Source organism: Peromyscus leucopus, chromosome 14 (assembly GCF_004664715.2).
Source record: "Peromyscus leucopus breed LL Stock chromosome 14, UCI_PerLeu_2.1, whole genome shotgun sequence".
NCBI classification, from domain to species: Eukaryota; Metazoa; Chordata; class Mammalia; order Rodentia; family Cricetidae; genus Peromyscus; species Peromyscus leucopus.
Window position 1 is genome coordinate 708,251 of NC_051075.1, and position 24,244 is coordinate 732,494.

Sequence of the window (24,244 nt, forward strand, 5' to 3'; positions counted from 1 at the left end):
CAAAGTTTTCTCCTGCTTTTCAAAATCTTTGGACTCATCTTTACTTCCCATGAAGCAGTAAGAAAAAACTTGTCATTTTATTCTTATAAAACTTAGACAAAATTATTAACCCCTTCTATAAATATTTATTGAATGCCTGTCTACTGCACATGCCTTGTGCTCTTTTAGACATTAACAATATGTCCCAAAACAAAACACAAAGTCCCCTTTCTTTTTATAGCTATGTTTTAATGGGTTCTGAAGTTGCACATATAGAAAATTCTGACTCCAGAGTCTGTGCTCTTAAACCACCAGTGCTTTTCCTTAAAGTCTTTGGCAGCATTTATTGATTTGTCAAAAAGATTGCTGTCATTGTTAGGTCTCTAAATGTCTCCTTTTTTTAAAACCCATGAAAAAAATTCACAATTTTATTCCACATTATAAGATTACCTTGAATATAAACTAAATCTAAATAAAGACCTCTTAGGTGAAAATGAGAGAATGACTTTTGATTGAAATATGATTACCTCATATTTCAAATCAGATATAAGATATTAATATACATTATTTATGATGTACAGCAGATGCATTTTGTGTGTCACAAAAAACTTTGGTATGGGTAAGTCATTCTGCAGTTTTACACTGGTGTTTTGACATAGATAAATTTAACAAAGGACAAATATGCTTGATTTAGATTTCTATGTTTCTAAATTACTTTTGGAACTATGGTTCAGCTACCATCAGGTGGAGGTGATGCTATTCTCAAATACAAATGATCTAAAAGTCTTACTATGGGTTTTCTGTGATGTAGGCAGCATAGTAAAGTAGCACACACTCAAATAAAACTCTTATTTAAATAATATCACTTACAATCCTATTGAATTTGTTTTATCATTTATTGTAGTGTCAGAATTCAGAATGGCATACAGAAAATAACAAGCAGCTCACTTATTGTGCACATTACTCTACTGTTTTCCTTCTCTTTCACATTTACAACAGCCCTTTTTATGTTTTATTAATATGACTGATTAATAATGCTATGGAAACTGTATACTTTTAACTATTATCATCCCTTGCTGGAACACTTATAGTTGAAAGCAAGTTATTTAGTAAATGTTTCTTCAAAGTAATTAGGGAAGATTTTCATTTCTTCCTTCTTTGTGTGTATGTTTTCTTGTTTGGATGCTGAAGCCACTACTCATTTCCATTGTAGCATGTATAATTCATAATGTTAAACAAATATTGTTATTAATAACTTGTTAAAGTATGACTTGAATGTGTAGAAGCAGTACCCATAATTATGGGTTATTTGCTGTTTATTCCTTTTAAATGACATCAGCTTGTTAATGAAATGCAGCCTTGAGTCTCTATAATAGTGTACAGGTGTGTAGGTGCAGCCTTGAGTCTCTATAATAGTGTACAGGTGTGTAGGTGCAGCCTTGAGTCTCTATAATATTTTACAGGTGTGTAGGTACAGCCTTGAGTCTCTATAATAGTGTACAGGTGTGTAGGTGCAGCCTTGAGTCTCTATAATAGTGTACAGGTGTGTAGGTGCAGCCTTGAGTCTCTATAATAGTGTATAGGTGTGTAGGTGCAGCCTTGAGTCTTTATAATATTTTACAGATGTGTAGGTGCAGCCTTGAGTCTCTATAATATTGTACAGGTGTGTAGGTGCAGCCTTGAGTCTCTATAGTAGTGTACAGGTGTGTAGGTGCAGCCTTGAGTCTCTATAATAGTGTACAGGTGTGTAGGCGCAACCTTGAGTCTCTATAATAGTGTACAGGTATGTAGGTGCAGCCTTGAGTCTCTATAGTAGTGTACAGGTGTGTAGGTGCAGCCTGAGTCTTTATAATATTGTACAGGTGTGTAGGTGCATCCTTGAGTCTCTATAATATTGTACAGGTGTGTAGGTGCAGCCTTGAGTCTCTATAATATTGTACAGGTGTGTAGGTGCAGCTTGGAGTCTCTATAATATTGTACAGGTATGTAGGTGCAGCCTGGAGTCTTTATAATATTGTACAGGTGTGTAGGTGCATCCTTGAGTCTCTGTAATATTGTACAGGTGTGTAGGTGCATCCTTGAGTCTCTATAATATTGTACAGATGTGTAGGTGCAGCCTTGAGTCTCTATAATATTTTACAGGTGTATAGGTGCAGCCTGGAGTCTCTATAATATTGTATAGGTGTGTAGGCGTGTTGCTCTGCTTCTCATCACTCTTATGCTTCATTACTTTGTGAATAGAACATATAGTATGAAACAGTTGGGTTTGTTGAAATGAAAATAGCTTAGGATTAAGTTAGAAGGCTTTAATATCAATTTATGATTGTCATTATAGATATGGAAATTGGCAAGTTAGTGTCATGTGAACAACAGGTATGACTTTCTGAGAAATGTTTAGTAAAATAGCATCCAGATTTATTCATTTGTTTTAGTTTGTGTGATAGGAGCTTCAAATGCTTTTTGATGAATGAAAGGTATTGTGTGTGTGTTGGGGGGGGGTTGTTTGTTTTGTTTTTCACAGCTAGGATCCTATTCAGAGTTCAGGAGTGGCAATTCAGATTTTTTTTTCCATATTGATTCTGGTAAAATAAACACAAATTCACTTGGGAAAATAATTCCTGAAAATTATACGTGGCAAAACCAGTCACTGGAACCTGTTTTTTAAAGGATTGAACTAAAAAAAAAAAAGGAAAAACAAAAAACCTCAAGTTAGTTATCCACAGATACATCTTGTGGCTCATTTATTTTAGTACATGCATCAAGAAGGTATGATGCTCAGAATGAAATGGTCCAGAGTTCTGTCACTTACTTTACACAAGTTAAGGTATTGTAAAAGATAATTTTGTACCAGGTTATTTTGTTTAGGCCACCAACCAGCTCCCCAATCATAACACAGACACTTTTTATTAGTTATGAATGCTCCACCTAGCTCAGGCTTGTTTCTTTCTAGCTCTTTTAACTTAAACTAACTTGTTTCTCTTTATCTGCTTTCTGCCTTGCGGCTTTTTACTGTATTTTATTTTACATATCTTACTCTCACTGCTTGCCATGGCTGGCTGGCCTAGCTTCTGGCCTAGGTATGTCCCTTGTTCTCTCTTCCCCCTCCTCCTCTTGTTCCTCTCTGAGCCTAGATTTCTCCCATTCATTCTTTCTACCTGCCAGCACTGCCTATCCTTTCTCAGCGTAGCTATTGGCTGTTCAGCTTTTTATTAGGTGCCTTAGGCAGGCAAGGTGAAAGAAATGCAACATACCTTTACATATTTAAGCACACATCCTTATATTGTTAAACAAATGCAGCATAAACAAAAGTAACAGACCTTTACTTTAAATATTACAGTTAAAGTAATGCCCAGTTAAAATAATATTCTGCAATAGATAATAATTGAAAATCTGTGTCTAAATATTATATACCCAAAGGCCTTGCCTACCAACACTATTGCATTGGGGATTAACATAAATTCATGTTATAGCAGTTGTCATGCTCTCTGGTTTAATTTCTGACTTCAGATGAGCAAAGTTCAATAAAAATAGTACCCTAAGCACCATAATGACCACCTCAAAGATGTCCATGCCCAAATTCATGGAAATACATTACTTTGAATGGCAAAAAGGACTTTGCAGTTACAGGTATGGGCTTTCAGACAAGGTTATTATAGGTTATTCTTGTGGTTTCACTGTCAGTCATTAACTTCTTTAAAAAAATGGAAGAGAAAGGCAGAAGACTCTATCATAGCAAATGCTGGATGCTGGATGAAGACAGGAAATTGAAGCATGAGGAATATGTGATCTGCTGTTGTTGGTGTTGAAGGTAAAAGAAAGGGACTGAGAATCAAGTCAGATAGATGTGATTAGAAGTTGGCAACTGCTCCCAACTGATAGCCAGGAAAGAAATGGGACTTGCTAGTTGTCTCACAACCACAAGGAACTAAACTCTGTCACTACCTAAATGAGCAAGAAAACGGTTCTACTCTAGAGCCTTTTAAAAGCAAACTCCAGTTTGTTAACTTTTGGGTTATAGCTCATTTTGGGGTACTAGGGATCAAGCCAGGACCTAATGGAAATAAGAATGTATTTAGTCAAGATTTTATTGCAGTGAGCAGTAAATTTCCCATTGAGTTTCCTGTTGAGGCTAGTAGTTCAACATTTGTATTTGTTTAGTACAAACTCTGAAGAAATCTTGTGATTTGGATGAAGAGAATGTTAGCTGTTTAACTCTGGTCTCCTAATTTGCTTAATTGAAATTAGTTGGCTTTGCCTTGTTTATAAATTTAGGCTTTGTTTGAGAAACTATTCTAATTTTTATATATTATATATATGTGTATATATATATGTATATATATTTGAGACAGGGATTCTCTGTATAGTTTTTGTGTCTGTCCTGGATCTCGCTCTGTAGACCAGACTGGCCTCCAACTTATGTGTATAGGTGTTTTGCCTTCATGTATGTCTATGTACCACATGTGTACAATGCTCATGGAGGCCAGAAGAGGGTTTTGGATCTCCTGGAACTCTAATTGCAGATGGCTGTTATCATTTGTATGCTGGGAATTGAACCTACATCTTCTGGAAGAGCAGCCAGTGCTTTTAACCACTGAACCATCTGTCCAGGTCCCCCCTCCCCAATCTATTCCAAAAGAAGTTTGAAGATGTCTAAGTCTTGAGGATTGGGGAGAAGGCCCAGTCAGTAAAGTGTTTGTCACACAAGCATGAGTGTCTGAGTTTAGATCCCCAGCTCCCATGTCAAAAGGTGGGCATGGCAGCATGTGCCTGTTTTCCCAGTGCTAGGGGGCCAGAGATAGGAGCATTGCTGGTCAGCCTAAGTTCCAGGTTTATCGAGAGGTCTTGCCACTAAAACTAAGGTGGATGGAGAGTGCTTGTGGCTCACTGTTCACTTCCAGCTTCCACGGGCTCATGCATGTACTCCTGCACACGTAGAAAAAGAGATGGGATTGGATATTGTTTCTTAGTAGATATATTAACTCATGGAGGCAGTCATAGGCTCTAAAGCTTTATTTGGGAACAGATTTGTATAACCAGTTTCAATTGAGTAGGAGAGTTAGTGTTTATTTGGGATTCCCCATATGGTAACCTAGATTCTCCAGCTTGATCAGGGCTGAAAGTATACCCAGGGTGATCTCTTCTTTGAAAAATAAAACAAGAAACATCCCAGTCTTTCATATATATACTACATGTGGTAATTATGGGGTATTGCATAGATAAAAGTCACTTTGCTGACATACTGTCTACTGACAAAGTTTGAGAATCATTAAGAATAGCCACCTAATTAATTGATGTACCAAAATTACTGCTTAACACTGAGTAGTGAAATTAATGTTTTAAAGTGAGTTCAACTGTAGTAATGAAAAATAAAAGCCAAAAAGGATTGGTTAGAGAGATTTTCACTGAGAGTAAATGACTGAATAAATCTTGTTGAATGTGTACTTGTAACCTAGTTATTTTAACATAATGGTCAGAACAACAGAGTGTTCAGAAATTCTTCTTTCATCCAAGTGATACATTGGTAACACTTTAGAGACTTGAGACTATCATAAAATTATACCAGAAATGATTACAAACATTTCTGCTGTGAAATTTAGATTGAGACAGGAAGAGATGAGCTTTGGAACCATTTAGGTTATGGTTTAAATTCCAATTTATTCTGATTGATGGCTGGATTTGAAGAACTTCTTTCCCATTTCTAAAGAGTGTTGAGATTTACTGAGACAGAATTTATAGACTGCTTTTGCTTTTGTCTGGTATATAAAAGGGCCCCCAAAGATTGCTTTTCTCTCATCCTTTTTTCTTTAGGACTGAAATAAAAAAAAATTTTTTTTTGTCACATTTTAACAGTCACTTTGGGCACATGTCATACTTTGTGGTTGTGGTTGTGTTCTACCTCTCTGCATTTAAATGTGCATTTACCCAGTCGCCTAGAGGTTTATTCCACAGGACTTTTTATACAATGCCAATGGGTGAGGCAAAAGACCTCTCCTTTCAAGTGTACAGCCAAGTGTACAGCCAAGTGTAGATCCTTCAAAACACCTAGTGACCACATCTGTGGCCAAATCATCTTATTGTACAGCCCTGCTGGGTAAAGCAAGCTCAGATTCTCTGACCTTGAGTAAGGTCTTACTAGGGAGCCCTTGTGGGCCCCTACAAGTCTTACTCCACAGATTTTCAAGTTAGAGGTGGGTACCAAAGGATAATAACAAATACTTAAGAGGGCTAGGGAAATGATTCAGTGGTTAACAGCACTGGCTGGTCTTCCAAAGGACCTGGGCTCAATTCCCAGCAACCACATGGCAGCTCACAACTGTCTGTAACTCCAAGATCTGAAGCCCTCACACAGACATACATGCAGGCAAAACACCAATGCACACAAAAACAAAAACAACCCAAAAACAAAAACAACAACAACAACAAAAAAAAAACTTAAGAAAATCAAAAACCAAGTTCCTAATGTACCTATTGAGGGGAGAAGTCACAGTGAATTTCTTTTTATAATTTATTCCTTTGAAAAATGACTATGTCACATAATTGAATTGAAATGCCATTGTTAACTGTTTTTAAACAAATTCTACAATAATGTGGTAAGTATTGTATTGATCCTAGGTGCCAAGTCCTGAGCCTTACATCATGAGCTAGTTCTCATGAAACGTTCCAGCAGCCTTTTGAAGTAATGTCACTTTAGAGATGGACAGAGATTCTTGAGATGAGGCAGCAGTCTCATAATCACAGAACTAGAATGAGGGGTTGGATTTCCGAGGGCTGTGGAGATCACTGAGTCAGTAAAGTGCTTGCCACACAAGTGTGAAGACCTGAGCTAGATTACCCCCAAAAGCCAGAACTGATGGCTTGCGCATGTAATTCCAGTGCTAGAGAGGCTGAGACAGGAGGGTCCCTAGGCTTGCTGGCCAGCCAGCCTGTGTTAATAGTTGTGTTCCAGGTCCCAGCAAAAGGCTTTATCTCCAAGAACATAGTAGATGTTTCCTGAGGAACAACACCCACGTTTGACCTATGGCCTTCATTCCATATAACATCCTCCCCAACCTGAAATATATCTGGTCACTTATGTGTCATGTTGCAAATTTACTGTAGAATCCACAGGCTTTTAAGTTTTGTATATGACTGAAATACTCGTTTCCTTTATGTTCATTCTTCTTCTAAAATAAATAATCTAAAGCATACAATTGAAGTCTATAGTTATTCTCAAATATATATTTAAGGTGACAGTTTGAGCACCTTTATTCATTAAATATAGATGTTCTCTCCTTTACCAAAACTAAAACTGTTTTCCTAGAGTTTTCAACTTGTGCTCTCTGAGACCAAAGAGTATATGAATTTGTGAATTTTATAAATTTAAGTGCAGTAGGTTTTCCAGTGAAAGTTATGCTCTTTACCACTTAAAAATCTTTAATGTTAAGATTGAAACCCTTTTTCACGGATGTTACCTGCATTTTCTTCATTATTTTTTGCCTATAGAGCATTGCAATTTAAAAGGTATTTATTTGTGTGTGTGTGTGTGTGTGTGTGTTTATGCGTGTGTGCGCCACACTTGTGGCATGGTACACATAAGGAGTTCAGAGGACAACTTGTGGAAGTCCTGGGTAATCAAACTCAGATTGTGAGGTTTGGTGGCAAATGTCATTACCTAGTGATTCATCTTGCTGGCCCTACTGATATTTCATAAAACCTTTTAAATTATCAAATAATGATATGCTGTAAAAACTAGAAAATTGAGATATATGTTGATTTCTAAATGGATTCGTTATTGGTATTTTGGAGAGTTTTAGCTTCCCGTCTGTCTGTCTGTCTGCAGACTGAGGTGTTTGTCACACACACCATCTTGGGCTTTGCATTGTGGACACACTTCCATGTTAGTTCACATGAGTGTGTGTCCTCATTTTAACTGCTAGTGCTGCGACTTAAACTTGGTTTCTCTTTCTCAATTCAGATTGAAATTTGATTGCTTTTGTGCCAGTGCTGGGGATCTGGACTTGTAAGAGGATTAGCTACTTTAGAAGAATTAATGCATGGGCATACCTCACTTCCTGGGAACATGGTTTTTCACATAGGGGATATAATTCTTTTCCTTGTACTTTTTATCATGTTGTGATGAAGTGTGAGACTTTTTTTTTTTTTTTTTTTTTTTGCTGTTGGACTCCTAGGCTCTATAGTCATGAGAAACCAAGTTTTTTCCTTTATAAATTACCCAGTCTTAAATATTCTGTTACAGCAACAGAATATAGACTAAACAGCTAAGTGATAGTTACTTGTAAACTGTCCAGTAATTTTATAAATAGTCTACTATTGTTACCTCTTTTGATTATTTATATTTTTTGTTATTACCTTTATTTTGCTGACCATCCTTGAAGACCTGTTACATTGTTTTCTTAGGGTAAATTTTAGAAAATAAATTTCTTGGTTAGAGATCATTTTTCAGGTTTGTTTTAATATTTTAAAGCAAAATATGTTACTAATAGCAATTTGAAGAAGCATACATATAACTTTGTCAAAATTAATAGTCATTGGCATTTAAAATTATTTTCTAGGATGGTGGGTGACTTAGTGTGTAGCAGCTGTTGTCCAGCCTGACAACCTGGATAGGATGGGATTGATTTCTGAAAGTTGTGGTCTGCTTTTCACCAAACATGCACACCCTTGCCCTTGCCCCTCTCCTCCTTCCTCTCTCTCATATGGAAATAAAATGCATCTTAAAAGTTACTTTTTAAATAACATGAAATTCACACACACACACACACACACACACACACACATACACACACACACACATGCGCGCACATCCCTTTAATTCTGATTTGAATGTGTTCTTAATGTCTGTGGCTGCATACCTTTGTATTTGTCATTGTTTTGTACTGGTAAGTTAACTGTGTTGTAAATACTCTTGCTAAGAGAGGTTTATTTTCTATATTATTTAGACTAGACATTTACTCATTTTGTTATTTTTTAAGTGTCTTATTTAACTTTTTTTCTAATTACACATGGTACCCTTTTACCTACTGGGTTACTTTTCCTTCTTATTACAGTATTTAAAATTTATTCTTGGCCAGGCGGTTGGTGGCACATGACTTTAAGGGGAGGCAGAGGCAGGCAAATCTGTGTGAGTTTGTGGCCAACTTGTTCTACAGAGTGAGTTCTAGGACAGCCAGGGCTACACAGAGAAATCCTGCCTTGAAAAACTTTAAAAAAAAAAAAAAACAATTCTCCTTGGTATTCTTCAGATATTTTTATGGCTTCCTTTTTATCCATCTGTAAGTTATTTGGGTCTAGCTTGCTCACATAGCAACCACATTGCACTCCACGCAGTACCATTTACTGTCACCTGGAAAATAATGAGGCTTTACTTCCTGGAGCTGTGAATTTACTGACTCTGGAAACCAATGAGCATTTAACTTCAGTGTTTCACACCTTAGTTATTTTGTGAATACCCCTTCCTTCTAGGTTTGAAATGTCCTGTATTTGATAGCACTTTTCTTATTGGCTGGAGTTTTGAATGTGGTTTCTCTTGCTCCAGTTGTCTTTTTCTTTTTCAAATCTTAGAACTGAATTTGTTACTGCATTTTTGTCATTTTTTACTTACAACTATTTGTAGTTAGATTTCCAAGTGTTTTATATTTTTTTACGTTGAAAAACAATTATATATAAATATTTTTTCTATAGTTGTATTTTTGAAATGTTATGTAACTTGTAAGATATCTCCGATTCTACATTAGAAAAATGCAGAGCCTTTACTGCAGCATTTCTATTATTTTCTTTTACTTCTTTGTTTTCTATTTTGCTTGTTTGTTTTGTTTTTAAGACAGATGTCTTACAAATTTGACTGGCTTTGGACTCCTTATTTTGTCTCTACCTCCCTAGTTATAGGACTATAGATGTGTACCATGATATATGGCATTCTATGATTTTCTGTTGAATATTACTTTGTTATTTTAGGTTTCAGTAAAATGTAGCTATAAATAGTATAACTGGTGGATGAAAATAAGTGGAATTGTACTTTAAGAAGACAAAAATGAAATTTATGAGAGATTGCTAACCTTAATTTGTTTTCTCACATCAAAGTGATCTAGATACTGAGGGTCTAAACTTGGTAATAGAAATAGAATGAAAATACTGCCGGGCGGTGGTGGCACACGCCTTTAATCCCAGCACTCGGGAGGCAGAGCCAGGCGGATCTCTGTGAGTTCGAGGCCAGCCTGGGCTACCAAGTGAGTCCCAGGAAAGGCGCAAAGCTACACAGAGAAACCCTGTCTCGAAAAACCAAAAAAAGAAAAAAAAAAAAAAAAGAATGAAAATACTTTTTTTTTAAGTCCCCTCATATGTGTTTAAATCTAGAAAGATATTTGCTGGGCTTAGGGATTGATTTGATCTTAAAGGATTTAAAAAGAAAAGAAGTACACAAAGCTAGATGGATAGAGAAGTAGAGATGGATCTGGGAAGAGTTAGGGGTATGTGAATATGATCAAAACAGATCGTATGAAACTTAAAACTCTCACAGAACTAAAACAAAAATAAAAGAATACTTCTATGAATAAAACTTTACTACCTGGATCTGTTTTCTGGACATATTGCATTTATTATAAATCTATTAAGAATGAAGAAAAAACAAAATGTATTAAACTCCCAATGTTAAGGATGCTATTAAAACACTCTTGCTACTAATTCTTTAGTAACTAAAGTAAATATTTCATGATGATTTAAATAATGCTAGAATAACTTGGGTTGGCAGATGGGGAGAGACATAAGGAAATAAATAGCTGAACAATATCCTGAGTAGCAGATGTGACTGGATCAGAAAAATCACCACCAGGTGGAGAAACTCTTGATTAAAACCGAAATGCCATCATTAGAAATGCTCATGAAGTAAGACAGTAGTGGAGCACACCTTTAATCCTAGCTCTGGGGAGGCAGCAGCAGGCTGATCTCTGAGTTTGAGGCCAGCCTGTCTACAGAGTGAGTTCCGGGACAGCCAGGGCTACACAGAGAAACTTTGTCGTGTGGAAAAGAAAAAGAAATGTTTATGAAAAATAATTAATTGTATGCATCAATACCAGAAGGCTGAAAATACAAAGACAGCAAAATGTTTAAGAACATTAAAAAGTTAATTTTCTTTTTTGTGTGTGATAAAATGAGATTATTACCTAGTTTCCTGAATTCTCTCTGTCTTTATATTCAGTTTAGGTGTCACTCAGACTTCTGAGCTAAAAGCTTTGCTTCCTGCTTCATGTACTTGTTGATGTTGTTGTCTTGTGTGATCCTTGTCATCTTAAAGTTCCAATGCCATTCTTTGTACAGCTTCTTTGGGACATGTGATCCTTTTCCTTTAAGCCCCATTGCTCTGGTTTTTTTTTTTTTAAACTTTTATTATATTTTGCCTTGTGATACTGAGGTTGACATATTTGTTTTATCTCTGTCACCTTTGTAAGCATATAGGAATCAAATGTTTTATGGAATGTTCAAATTTGGTTTGAGGGCTGAATGCTATCATAATGGACCATTTAAAAGAATTTCCATTTTTTGTGCTTGTGAGATAATAGATTTGTATATGCTGCTATCTAGGATCTATGATTTATGGAATGCTTTTATGAGCACTTATAAGCTAGCAGACCTGGATGCAGCAGTAACTAGGACTGATGGTTGCTGCTCTTTGGCAGTGTTGGGTGGTTTGTGACTCTACCTACGGGATCTAGTGGCATGTGTTAGTATTGAGCTCTTAGAATCAGTTATGCAGCCTGAGAAATTATATTGTGAAACCAATAAACGTTTTTGTTAATATAGATGGTTATTGATAGGTCATCATATTTAAAAGAAACTATTTCAGAGGCTACAAAATTATTTCTGTGATGTATTACCAGATAGATGAGAACAGTTTTTTTTTCTCTGTCTTTGCGCTGATTGCATGTACTCCATCATTCAATCTCAGGGTACAGATGAATGAGAATCTTAAGTTTTAGGCAAGTAGATTTTTCAAGTTAGTTAATAATGACAGTTGAATTCTTCTGCTTGTCATTTCACAATTTCCTTGTAGCCAACTCTGTGTGAGGGTAGAGTGACATCCTAGAATGTTAGGTCTCTAAACTTAGGTGTTTTTGCACAACTTGATTCATGTTTAATAGTATCTTTGCCAGTAATCTGCTTCTGAATTTTGAGAGGGAAGATGTCTGGGTAATATTTTTTAAGGCCAGTCATTCCATGTATTTCTCATAAATAATAAATATTTGAAGGTTGAAAGGTAAGGGAAGAAGAGGAAGGATCTGGCCTTGGGACCCTTTTTATTCTTAGGAACATATCTTTTTATTCAGTTGAAAGTATCATTCTGCTTGATTGACTGATCCCTTATTGTGTTATAAGTCAGTCAAGATCTTCTGTTGTAATATTTTACAATTCTTGAATTAAGCCAGTTTTACCCATGATTTTAAGAACTGGAGACTGCTGCTTTTTGTTTTGTTGTTGTTGCTTTTGAGTAATTCTTTTTTTTTCTAAGTTTATCTCTATATTGTGTATTGTTGATTGCACAACATATGTATTTGCATCTAGTAGCCATAGAGGCCAGAAGAGGGTGTTGGATCTTCTGAACCGGAATTATAGATGCTTGCGAGCTACCATGTGGGTGCTGGGAACCAAACCTGAATCCACTGTAACAGCAGCCAGTGCTCTTTCTGAAGAGCCATCACTCCAGCCACTCCACATCCCCTAGCCTCCCCCTCCCCCCACTTGCAGAGATAATTATTTTATTTTTCCAGAGGTAATTCTTATTCTTGATGTTCAATATATTTTAATAGTTTTGTTGAAAAGAGTAAAGATATTCAAGAATAGCATTTTATGGTCAGAATAACATAATTTAGTGACAAACAGTGGTCATGAGATTTTTATAATTAACTATTTTGTCTGAATGGTATATATTACTGAATAGCATAGTGGCTTATGTCATGTTTTATAGTGGTACCATTTTATATTCTCAGTACACATGTGCACACACTCACACCCCCACACAGCCACATATTGTTTGATAGGCAACAATTGAGCCATATCACCCAGCCCTTTTATTTATTTTGAGACAGGATCTCACTAATTCATCCAAACTTTGAATGCCTTGAAATTGTGATCTTTCTTCAGCTCAGCCTTCCAACTGGGATGACAGACCTGTGCTACTATGTCTAATGAATATTTGGTTGTTAATGGAAATGTTTTATCAGTGACTTATTTATAAAAACAAAATTTCCACCTACTTTGAGTATTAGATGTCCTTAATTCTCTAAAGGGAAAGTAATTTCTTCATAATGTTATTGTTCTGTCTTATGCCACGTTTTTGTTTCATCTTGAAAATGTGGTAGATATGTTTTGTAGTCTGCCTTGTTAACATCTTTCAGGAAAATATGAAACATTGCTTTCGTGGAAGCAGGGTGAGGAAAATGACCTTGCTCCCAGCAGACTCAGCTTTTATCTTAGTGATGCTGCAGGGTTTGATAGTGGAAGAGTTGATATTGGTGACAGTGACATGAATGACAGCTCCTTTTACCACCTGCTGGTGAAAGTACAAAGCTGTCATGCTTAGGGCCTGTGACGAGAGTGGTAGAGACACTTAGGATTATCTTCACTTTTTTTTTTTTAAAATGAGAAAGGGAAGAAATATTTTCATTGAGTTTCCTCAGCTTTCCTCAGGTGTAAAAATGAATTTTTCTTAAGAGATGATAGCTTTTGTATTAGTAATAAGCCCACTGTTTCATTTCTAATCATGATACCACTTTTCCCAAATATGTGCAAATTATTTTAATATTCTAATAGTTATTATACTTTAATAGTACAATGTCTAACTATATTTCAGATATATCCACCCAGTCAGCTGGTGTATCTTTCATTGTTTGAATGGCTTTTAGAGAAAGGTTGGTTTTCAAATTAGTTTTCTTTTGTTAACTCTAACCCACAATTTCGTTTGTATTTCCCTAGGAGCTGAGTATCCTTGAGTATTTTAAGTCTTTTAAAGAAATGTGTTTTTATTACTTGTGTGTGTGTGTGTGTGTGTGTGTGTGTGTGTGAATGCCACATGTGTGCAGGAGTTTGCAGATGCCAGAAGAATGTATTGGATTCCTTGGAACTGGAGTTACAGGAGGTTATGAGCTTCCGGATGTGGGTGCTGGGAAAGGAACTTAAGTCCTCTGGAGGAGCAGCCAGTCCTGTTAACCACTGAACTGCCTGCCTGCAGCCCCTTAATTTAGGTCTTTGACTAGCCATATCTCCTTATTTTCCTCTCTTATGATAGTACCTAGATGCTGTTTTTTCCATATAACAATTATTACAAGTTAACTCACATAGATGGTTTCAGTTCAGATGTAAGCACATTAAAAATACGGCATAAAATTTCCTTTAGATTATGTGTATATGAAATAGATGAAACTCTTAATTAGAGTTGGATCTATCTGTAAGTTGTATCATTAAGTATATACAGATATTCCAAAATACCCGCAGTTTGATCTGAAACACTCCATTCTAAGCATTTCTAATAAGCAGTGCTTGATGTATTATGGGGATTTACACTCCTGTGGATCATGACCCTTTTTCTCTAATTCAACATCTCTGCCATAATGCTTGTGTATCATAAAAACTCACAGGCCAATTGAATTACAAAACAATTATGTAACCACAAAACATAATAAAATTAAAAATATTGTTGACCTTGAAATTTAGCCTCAAAATTACTGTGTGTAATAAAATCCTCCTGTTTCCTTAAATCTTAGATTATTTTTGCTCTTGAGTCTGATTTAAAAAGTATATTATGAGTGTGTGTATACGTATGCTCAAGGACCAAGCTGTATGTTTGGAGGCCAAAAGACAGCTTTGTGCAATCATTCTTCTCCTCCTACCTAGTGGGTTCCAGGGATCAAACTAGGCTTTGTGTAGCAAGTGATTTTCCATGGAAGCACCTGACTGGCTGGAAAAGTCAGAGTTTAAACCTGGAGAACTAATGTTTTGCCTTTTTTGAGATGAAAATTTGATTACTTATATGAATATGGCTGCCATTGTTGTAAAGTATAGAATAGAGTCTTTTAAAAGAATGATTGTAAAGAATTTAATCTTCATTATAGGTTTGAATATCTTTTTGATAGAGTACTAAATTCCCTAAATTGTCAAACAAAACAAGAAAGCTAATACAAATTTCTGAACTTTATGCCTGGAATAGTTGACCCAACTCCACTATAGAAGGTATCATCTATGCTTGAAAGCACATGGATATAATAGTCGAATTGTAAGACGTTGTCCATACCAGATTCACTCCTGCCTCTGTTGCATTTACAAAGCAAGTTTTCATTATAAAAGGGAAAGTTAGCAAAAATGTTTTTTGGGGGTAAAATTACTAGTGAAAAAGTGAAAAATTTGCACACTGAAGCAAAAGACATTCGGAGGAAAACAATGCTTTTGTTTGTCCATAGAGTGAATGGAAATCAAGGAAAACTCGTCTAAACTCTCATTTACCAAGAGATCTACAGTTGCAGATGCTTGTGCTTTGTTTTTAACACAGTTTTTCACACACTATGTATTTAACACATTAAAAGCTACTTGAGGTTTCTGGTGAGGTATGGGAAGTATAGATTTTGTTTGTTGTAAATCAGTAGATGGACTTTTGTATCCTGAAAAAATTCATTAATGTAGGGCAAAATGCTTAATTGTTTACTCTGATGTCCAATGCACAAACAGCAGCTTACAGGGCAAAGTTATAATATTTACTATTTATTTTTTCCTGGTACAGAAGATCAGAATGCATAAAAACTATTAGGCCAACGTGGTAGAAACTTACTTTTATACTAAATTCATTGGAGTGCTTATTAAACCTCATGATAAAAGTAGTGAAAACACGGTGGAGGTATTTCTTAACATGAACTCTATAAAAGTAGTCTAGTTTTTAAAATTAAGATTATAAATCTGAGTGCTAATATTTTAACTTATGCTTAGATGTCCAAGTACAAAATGCATTAAAAGTTTTAGTTAAGGTGTTAGGAGATATTGTAGGCCAAATGCAGTTACTGAGTGAGTTTTTTTTAACACCATTAAGTCTTAATTTTAGGGTTTCAAAAAATTAATTTTACTTGATTATTCTACATTTTGTTAAACTGCAGCATTTCTTTAATTTCATAAAGCAGGAGGAAAGCAGGCCTTTGCTAAGTTTTGATACACTAGCATTATTATCAGAAATAAATCAGTTTAGTTTGCCAGAAACCTTAGTGACTTCAAGCTCCTGTATCATGCTCGTTTCCCCAGGGATTAGGCTCGTCAGTAAAGTTGATTAAATGAATCTCATTTATTTGTCTAAAAGTGATAGATACTGAGTTGTTTAACATGATAGATACTGAGTTGTTTAACATGATGTTTTAAATTTTAAAATGTTACTTCATTTATTGAATATAGTATTTAAAATAGGGAATAATTATTCTTAAGCTAACCAGTTGTAATATAGATAGCAGGTACTTACCTATTTTAAATAAGTTGTTGCTAAGTTTTTGTTATTGCTACATATTGCCAGATTATTATAGCAAGTGAGAAATTCTTGTTTGCTATGAAAGTATTCATAATTCTTACAATCTGTAATTATAATTTTCTAACATGAATTGAGGATTTGAGAGAAAAATGCTTAAGTTACATGGTGGTGGAATAGAAATGTGACACAATTTACTGTTGCTTTAATCACCTGGAGAGTGGAAACAGAGCTGCTGTATTTTGAAGGCTGGGTAGAAACGTTATGTAAATTCTAGCACATGTAAGTTGCAATGGATTTAAAAGTAGAAACAGCTGCCTTTGTTAGCCTTTTCTACAAGGACAGAAGAGATCCCCTTTCTTCTGCCCAGCCTTCTGATTTATGTGGTTACCTTCTCTTATTAAATGGTAGAATTGCTATTAAATGAAAAATGAAAAATTATTTTATTGCAGTTTTTTTTAAAACTAGTATTTTCTTTGAACTTAGAACATTTGGCATAGATTCAGGCAAAATGAGGACGAAGGGACAGGGCTGGTGTTAGGTAGCTTTCTTCCCTCCCTTTATTGTTGGTTCATTTGTATTTCAGGCATATTACCCTTGTAACAGAGTTCAATCTTTTTATATAATAAGCTTGAATTTGAAGTATCCCTAATTTTGTGTCCATATACAGGGTTTATTTATTCGTGGTTCATGGTTTTAAAATGCTAATATAGTCTGTGGTTTCTCACATAAGGGCTATATATAACAAAGAATAAGGTTTATATATAGTTCATTATTTTGTTGTTAAAACATTATAACAAGTTCATCATAGCAGAAATATAGCGTAGTGGTACAGAAAATCTTGCTTTGATTGTTTTGAGACTATAATTTTTGTGTTAAATATTATGCAACTTCTCGTATAAATATATCTAGTTCGTGGTGTAGAAATAATAGACTTCGTACATTGTCTTAAAAAACGTAGATACCTATGTCCGTTACATTTTAAAGTTATACACTGTTTTAAGGCTATGTATTTATTCTTTAGAAAATATGACTTACATGAGTGTCTTCTGATGGACATAATATTGACAGAATATACACATGGATTACTTTTAACAAACTGCCATGCAACAAATACATTAATAATGAGGAAATTGAGTATATATGACCTAATCTAATTGACATTCACATTAAAAATTTACAACATAACCAGTACTGAGAATGTTTTTCTCTTACATTTGGCAGTAATCAGTTTTTACAATTTAAATTTAAAACTCTTCTGAATGTAGATTTGGTGAAACTTAGACTTCTCCCTAGTCTGTAACAACCTGAGGTACTAAACATTTCTCTCTTATTTCACTGTCTTCATAGGTAACCTTTTTGTTTCTTTTAGGATCTATCCATGAGTTGTGTATTACAGCATTATTAGGCATGGGATCAGCTTCAACTATGGAAACAACTCGTTTTTTCATTTTGCTTTTTAAGACCTTTTGAAATTTTTGTCTGGTGAATGCATACAAGAGAGGGTGGAATATAGTCGTTCCATAAGCCATGACTAGAAAACACAATCTTAATTTTACTAAAAGGTCACTTGGGCCTAAACACAAAATGGTGGTATTTAAAACAGAAATTGGTGTCCAACAGAGAAGAAATGTAGAAATAATCAATAACGACATTCTGAAGACTCTTTTCTGCCTTTCTCGTCGTTCTCGGTGGCGTTTCACAGCACGCCGGAGGGCTATTATTACAGAAACTGAAGTTCTCACACCAAAGACGACGTTCCTCCCACCACTGCTGTGTGACATGTCTGTGGTCTCATGTGTGGTTAGAGAGATTGTCTTTTTCTTCCGAGCTTTCTTCTTCTGCCCTGTTGAGAATCTGGTGCCTATCCGGATGTTAAGAGCCTGAAGTATCTTGGTGTATGTGATCAACATCACTATAACCGTGAAGAAGAAAATGGGGATCTGAACTAGAAGGTGGTAATACATCCCCAGCTCAGTGTAGTACTCACTTGTACTGACACACAACAATGTCTTGTTTTCCCATGGATTTCCACTTTGAAGACTGAAGAAATTTACTTCAATGAAGGGAATCAGGAATGAGAAGAAAGAAAAAATCCAAATGGATGTCATTAGCATTACGGCTCTGCCCATTGTCAGAATTCTGTTTGCAGGTTTTACAGAGATGTCATATCTGTCCAGAGTGATAGCAAAAACGTTGATTGCTGTCGAAACACTTGCAAAGGAAACACAAGCTTCATGGAAACAGCAGATGAGTGCAGTGTTACTCTCCAGTGAGAGCAGAAGGATCACTATAGTTAGAGGAATACATCCCACACAAATTATTACATCAAGTACATGGAGATTCATTGTAATAATGTTACTGACAGAGTTGATTAAGTTGGATTTCATGCAGTAAAGTACCAATACAGTAAGGTTGCTGCCAAGTCCCAACACAATTTCTAACATGAGAAATCCAGTGAGAGATACTTGAAAGCTTAATGGGTATGATAGTGGTTGGTACATATTGGTGTCGATGTCATCCATGTCATCTCGCACTGTAATGTTTGATTCAGACTGCATGTTGATTTCCACAGCAGGAGAAAAACACATTCTTTTGGAGCAGTTGGTGTTTCCCCTAGAAAATGAAATAGAATATTTGATATTTGGCAATTTAAGTGACATATAAGACATGGTATTTTTTGTAAACAACAAAATATTTTATCATGTACTTAGTTTAATTTTTTATTTTGTAAACTATTGATGCAAAATATAGAATTGGGAAACATCAAGGTTGCATTGCTTTTGGTGTTAAGAGAAATTGTTTTCTCTTTTTGAAGAAATAACCCTATGAGAATTGTTCCTCTGTAGTGCAGAATTACTATCCATACTACAAGGGTTTACTTCATTGGAAATAACTGAGGTGTTTATTTTTCGAGAACATATGCTTCTGAAAAAGAAGACTACTTAGTGTGCAAAACTAATTTGGTCTAATGGTTTAAGATTTCATTTAAATGGTATTGTGAATAGATGGAACGTAAATGCTATTTTAATATGCTCTAGCATGATTAGTGTAGTCGTAATTATTCCTGTGAGATTTCCAGTGAAGGGGACAAGTGTTCATTTGAAAGGATACCAGCACATAGTGCTGATTAATCTCTATCACTCCACTGCCTTATCAACTCTAGTTGAGTTTCTGAGAAGTCAACAGTGTGGACCATGAGGTTCTTTCCCAAGGAAGAGACAAATGATGGGAAGTTTGTATATCATGTAAATATGCCCACTGAATTTTTACAATAGACTTACAAAAATTTGGGGAAAAAAAAGACAGTATGCTAAAGTAAAAAACCACAAGCATAATAAAAAGTATTTCTATGACTGATGTATTTAGCAACCACACCCTCTTGTGTGCTATAGAAAGAGGAAATTGAAATTTGATATGTATTAAGAAGTAGCTTTTGAAGTGATTTTATTAATGTATCCAGTTACTTTGTTTAATATGAGGTAAAAATGAAATTCAAAAGAATATTCTGACATCCATTTTTGAGGAAGCTTTTAATTTTCACTTTACCTGTGAGACGTTTTGTTCACAATCAGCCAGTGAATAATTTTGAAGAAAAAGTCTGAAATGAACATTTTTGCTAATTCATGTGAATAAATATTTTAAGAGTTTAGAGTCATTTATAAAAATTATAATCTGATTTTTCTGGCCTAGAATGTCTACAGTGAGCAACTTAAAAGATGAATTTATACATCCAAGTATATTTCACATTTTAGGTATAGCATTTGAACTTCAAAATATTCCAACCTGAAGTATAAAAAGTAATAACTTTCAAAATTCATAATGACATTTCAATTCACGTTACCTTTGACAACTTTATGCATGTTATTTTAGGCTACTACTTTGGAAACATGACAACATCATTTGAGTCAGAATGGGTATTACTAGATACATATTTACTCATATAAAATGGCTTAGCTTACTGAAATCCTGTAAAAATGGCAAAGTTTAAGAGTGCCAAATTTTCTGAACTGACAGACTGAACATCAGGGTTTTGTTTTGGCACATCACATTTATGATTAGTAAAGCAGACATGTCAGGTAAGGCAGCAAAGAAAGAAACCCCATTTATTTTATTTATTTTCTCCCCAGGGGTGCATGCGTCCTCTGACCTACCTGCTTGCTGTGGCCTCTTACGGGCCTTTTGGCTCACCATGGTAGTTTTCCACAAACTGATACATGATGTCATTGACAGTTTTGACACGAATTTTTTTCCTGACAACAGTGAAGTAGTTGTGTCTTATTTCATGTCTTGTAGGAACTCATTCTTTGCTATTTGAGTACTTTAGCTGTACAAATTGTGGAATTTAGTTGGCTGATGGGTTTCTGAAGAACAGCACATAATTTTCGTGGTTTTTTTCCCCCTCCGAAAGACATGGGTAAATGAAACTTCATCAAATGATAGAAATTGCACTTCCTTTTTGAATGAATGTAAGATTGTGTCTCCTTGTTTTCCAGAATATGTGAAAACAGAAAAAAGAAACATAATGTCTCTAGCTTCTAAAATGCATTTAGATATCCATTTGTTTGCAGTCTGTTTCTGCAGCAGTTCTCATTATTTTGAAATGATTTCTTGATCACATAATTTGCTTTATATTATAAATCCAGTGCATGCTCTTTTGATAAAAACCATCTGCTATTTAATTTGGTTTGTTCTCATTAGAAGAAGATACATAATTGGTCATAAAGCTCAGATGGAAAACTTATTAGTCATATCAATTGATATGAATATCTGAATAGTACAGAAAATGTCTGCTAATGCTTCATTTTGCTTGCTGGTCTATCATGCCATTTTCCAAGTTTTTGCTTCACTGTTTCTTATAGAATCAATCATGTCCATAACTCTGCCGTGTTAAAGTGTTAGATCTTTCTTTAAAAATGCTCACCCGATGATCTGCAGGCTTTTTACAGCTCTATTTTTTCTTTTTGTGGTTATTCTATGTAGCATCTTCTTGGGATGCTGTCAGCTTGTTACGTTCCAGCAGAGCTAATCCAAGGCTTTAACTCCTTAGTTTCTTAAAGTCATGCATTACAAGGATATCTAGCAGTTTGTGATTCAGAGAGCTAGGGAGCTTCTTAGGCAGTTGCGTTCTTCATATCGACAGTTGTCTATATTGAGTTAGTTGTGGGCCCTTGTGAAAAAGGTGAAAATGATTAAAGAATAGGATTCCTAATTTGAACTAATTACTTATTATTTTAGTTAAAGAATTAAAACCATGTAGCATTTGTTCTAAAAATAAGCCAAGTGTATTGCTATAGGCATAGCTATAGTCATAAAATGAAGTTTCTTCATGTTAATCCCTTTTTCATAAAATGGCATATATTACCCTATTTAGCAGCAGAGTTAGCATTGAAATATAACCATGAGAAAGACTGAAATTTTAAACTAATTTCTTTTCTCTTTTACAAGCTAACTTGAATATTTAGAGATTATAAACAGTTAGTATTTACTAAACATACTTCCATTACCCCCTGATAATAAATTTAACATTGCCTGCATGCTGGGAAATATTGTACCTTGCTTAATTATTAACACATGGCTTGAACTTTAACTCACTAAAACAGATTCTATGATAAGACACTATCAATTTCTTTTTGATGATATGCTCATGTGGGTGAAATGTAAACGGTAGTAAAAAAAAGTCTTAAGTGCAAATTAATAATTTTCAGTGAACATGCCTGGTCATAATCTTAACATAAAACAGCTAAATAGTAAACTGGCTTCTTATAAGAAATATAAACATTTTTTTAGCACTTGACAAATGGTTACACTAGTGACATTAAAAATATTTGGTATACCAGAAATGACTTAAGAGCTGATGTCTTTGGAATAAATTATAGAGATCAGAGTAGTTTTTGATTTAACAGTGCAATCTAAAGATTACATTTGAAATAGATCACATCTTAAAAGAAGTAAATTTAATAATTCCATATTTACCAATAAATAGAGAAAAACAAGCAAACTTAAAATATTAGACTAAAAATTCCAAAGTAATTTTACCCCACTCTGCTGTTTCAAAAGCAGCTCTCTACTATAATAAGGAACACATCTTACCTCTGTTAAAGATTTGACCAGCTCTTGATGTAGCTGAAGCATTTCCAATTTTGATTGTTTCATTTTGTTCATTTGTTAGTAGAGGGCTCAGGGAAGAGGCTCATAAAAATCTCTTCAAAACGACCTTAATGAAAATGTGTCTGTACTGTGCCATTGTTTGAGCAGTCCTGCTAACGTATGGAACGTGTAGTGCTGCTTCGCGGCTGCAGTCTCTCACTCTTCCTACTGTGGAGTCAATAAGCATTTGAAAATACGTAATGAAAGTAATTTAGCATACTGAAGGCTTCTTGTCTCCAGAGGCAGCTTTTAGATGCAGTCTTTCTGAGAAGGAAGGAACAGCTCTGCTTTTTCAGAGGAAAGCCTGCTCTGAGCAGCTTTTGCAGAGTGACAGCCTACCTTGTCGTTTCTCTCCACTGCAGAGAGATGCAGTGCATTCACTAATTTTGATTGGCCAGTTGTATTGGCTGAAACTGCTTCATATGTATGGAAGGGGTCCCCCCCCCCACTGTTTTATATAAGGATGCTGTTTTAAAAGGCTAAGTTTTTAAGTGGTTGTTTGTTACTCTTAAGTGGAATATGAGTAAATTAGTCTTTTAAAAATGTGTATTTTGTTCTGGCTCATTGATTTCCCCCAATGCCAAACACTAAGAAAATATTGTGTGTGTGTGTGCACGCGCGTGTGCTGTGGGGGTTACATAGTAAAAATAATATATTTTTAAGTCTGGATAACTGGATTTGACTATTACAGTAGCTGTGTGTGCTTTGGGTTGAGGTTCTTTGTTCTATAGATAGAAAGCCCAGGTTTGATTTCAGTTAGTTTATTTGTATTCAAATCATCTCTTTGTATTTCAAATTATGGCCTTCTCATGGTATTAAATGTCATCTTGTCTTAAATATTCATTCACTCAGATATTCCTTAATTTTATTCATTTGTTCATATTATTAGTCACATTGATGTAAGGTGGTTATACCATAAAACATTTGTAAATATTCCATTGCTTGCATGGTGGTAGAGCATAAATATGAGTAATTTTGTTTTAGTTTTGGGAATGGGTAATCTCAGTCCTCACTTGTGCTGATATTTTTATGTGTACAGACTATTTGCTCTTAATATTTGATCTCACTGGGCTATTTCTATTTTTGAAATAGGCATCTTTCTTAAATATTGTACATGATGATTGCTAATACTGCTGGTAAGTATATACATGGTAAAGGAAAAGGTATGTGCCCTCATAGGCTATAAAGCTAAACTCTTTTAAGATGTAAAAACAAACAAAAGAATGTATAAAAACAAAATACATTAATTTAAAATTAAATTTCTATGATTTGTCGGTACTTTTAAATAAATTTCTATTTGTGTTAGTGAGGATACATACTTTTTAAGGTCAAAATATATCTAGTGACTAGATTCTTTTTAAAATTACACTTGGTGTGTGTGTGTGTGTGTGTGTGTGTGTGTGTGTGTGTGTGTATGTGTGTGTGTGTGTATGTGTGTGTATGTGTATGTGTGTGTGTGTGTACGTGCCGTGGTGCACATGTCATGGTCAGAGGACACTTCTCAGGAATTAGTTCTTTCCTTCATGGGTTCTTGGGATGGAACTCAGGTTGTCAGGCTTGGCAGTGAGTGACTTTACCCACTGAGCCAAAGAGGAACACATTGCTGATGGCTGCACTATTAGAATATTA

General features: G+C 35.0%; 2 protein-coding genes across 4 annotated transcripts in view; one reads left to right on the forward strand and one right to left on the reverse strand.

Moving 5' to 3' along the window:
• Positions 1 to 24,244, forward strand: part of Cog5 (component of oligomeric golgi complex 5) — a 328,269-nt gene that overhangs the window by 46,806 nt on the left and 257,219 nt on the right. The window lies entirely within an intron of this gene.
• On the reverse strand, positions 15,591 to 23,109 carry Gpr22 (G protein-coupled receptor 22). Its single transcript, XM_028891740.2, has 3 exons — positions 22,559 to 23,109; positions 20,620 to 21,635; positions 15,591 to 19,081 (listed from the first exon to the last, which is right to left on the reverse strand). The coding sequence occupies exon 3, from the start codon at positions 19,054 to 19,056 to the stop codon at positions 17,758 to 17,760; it is 1,299 nt and encodes a 432-aa protein (XP_028747573.1). The 5' UTR covers positions 19,057 to 19,081; positions 20,620 to 21,635; positions 22,559 to 23,109; the 3' UTR covers positions 15,591 to 17,757.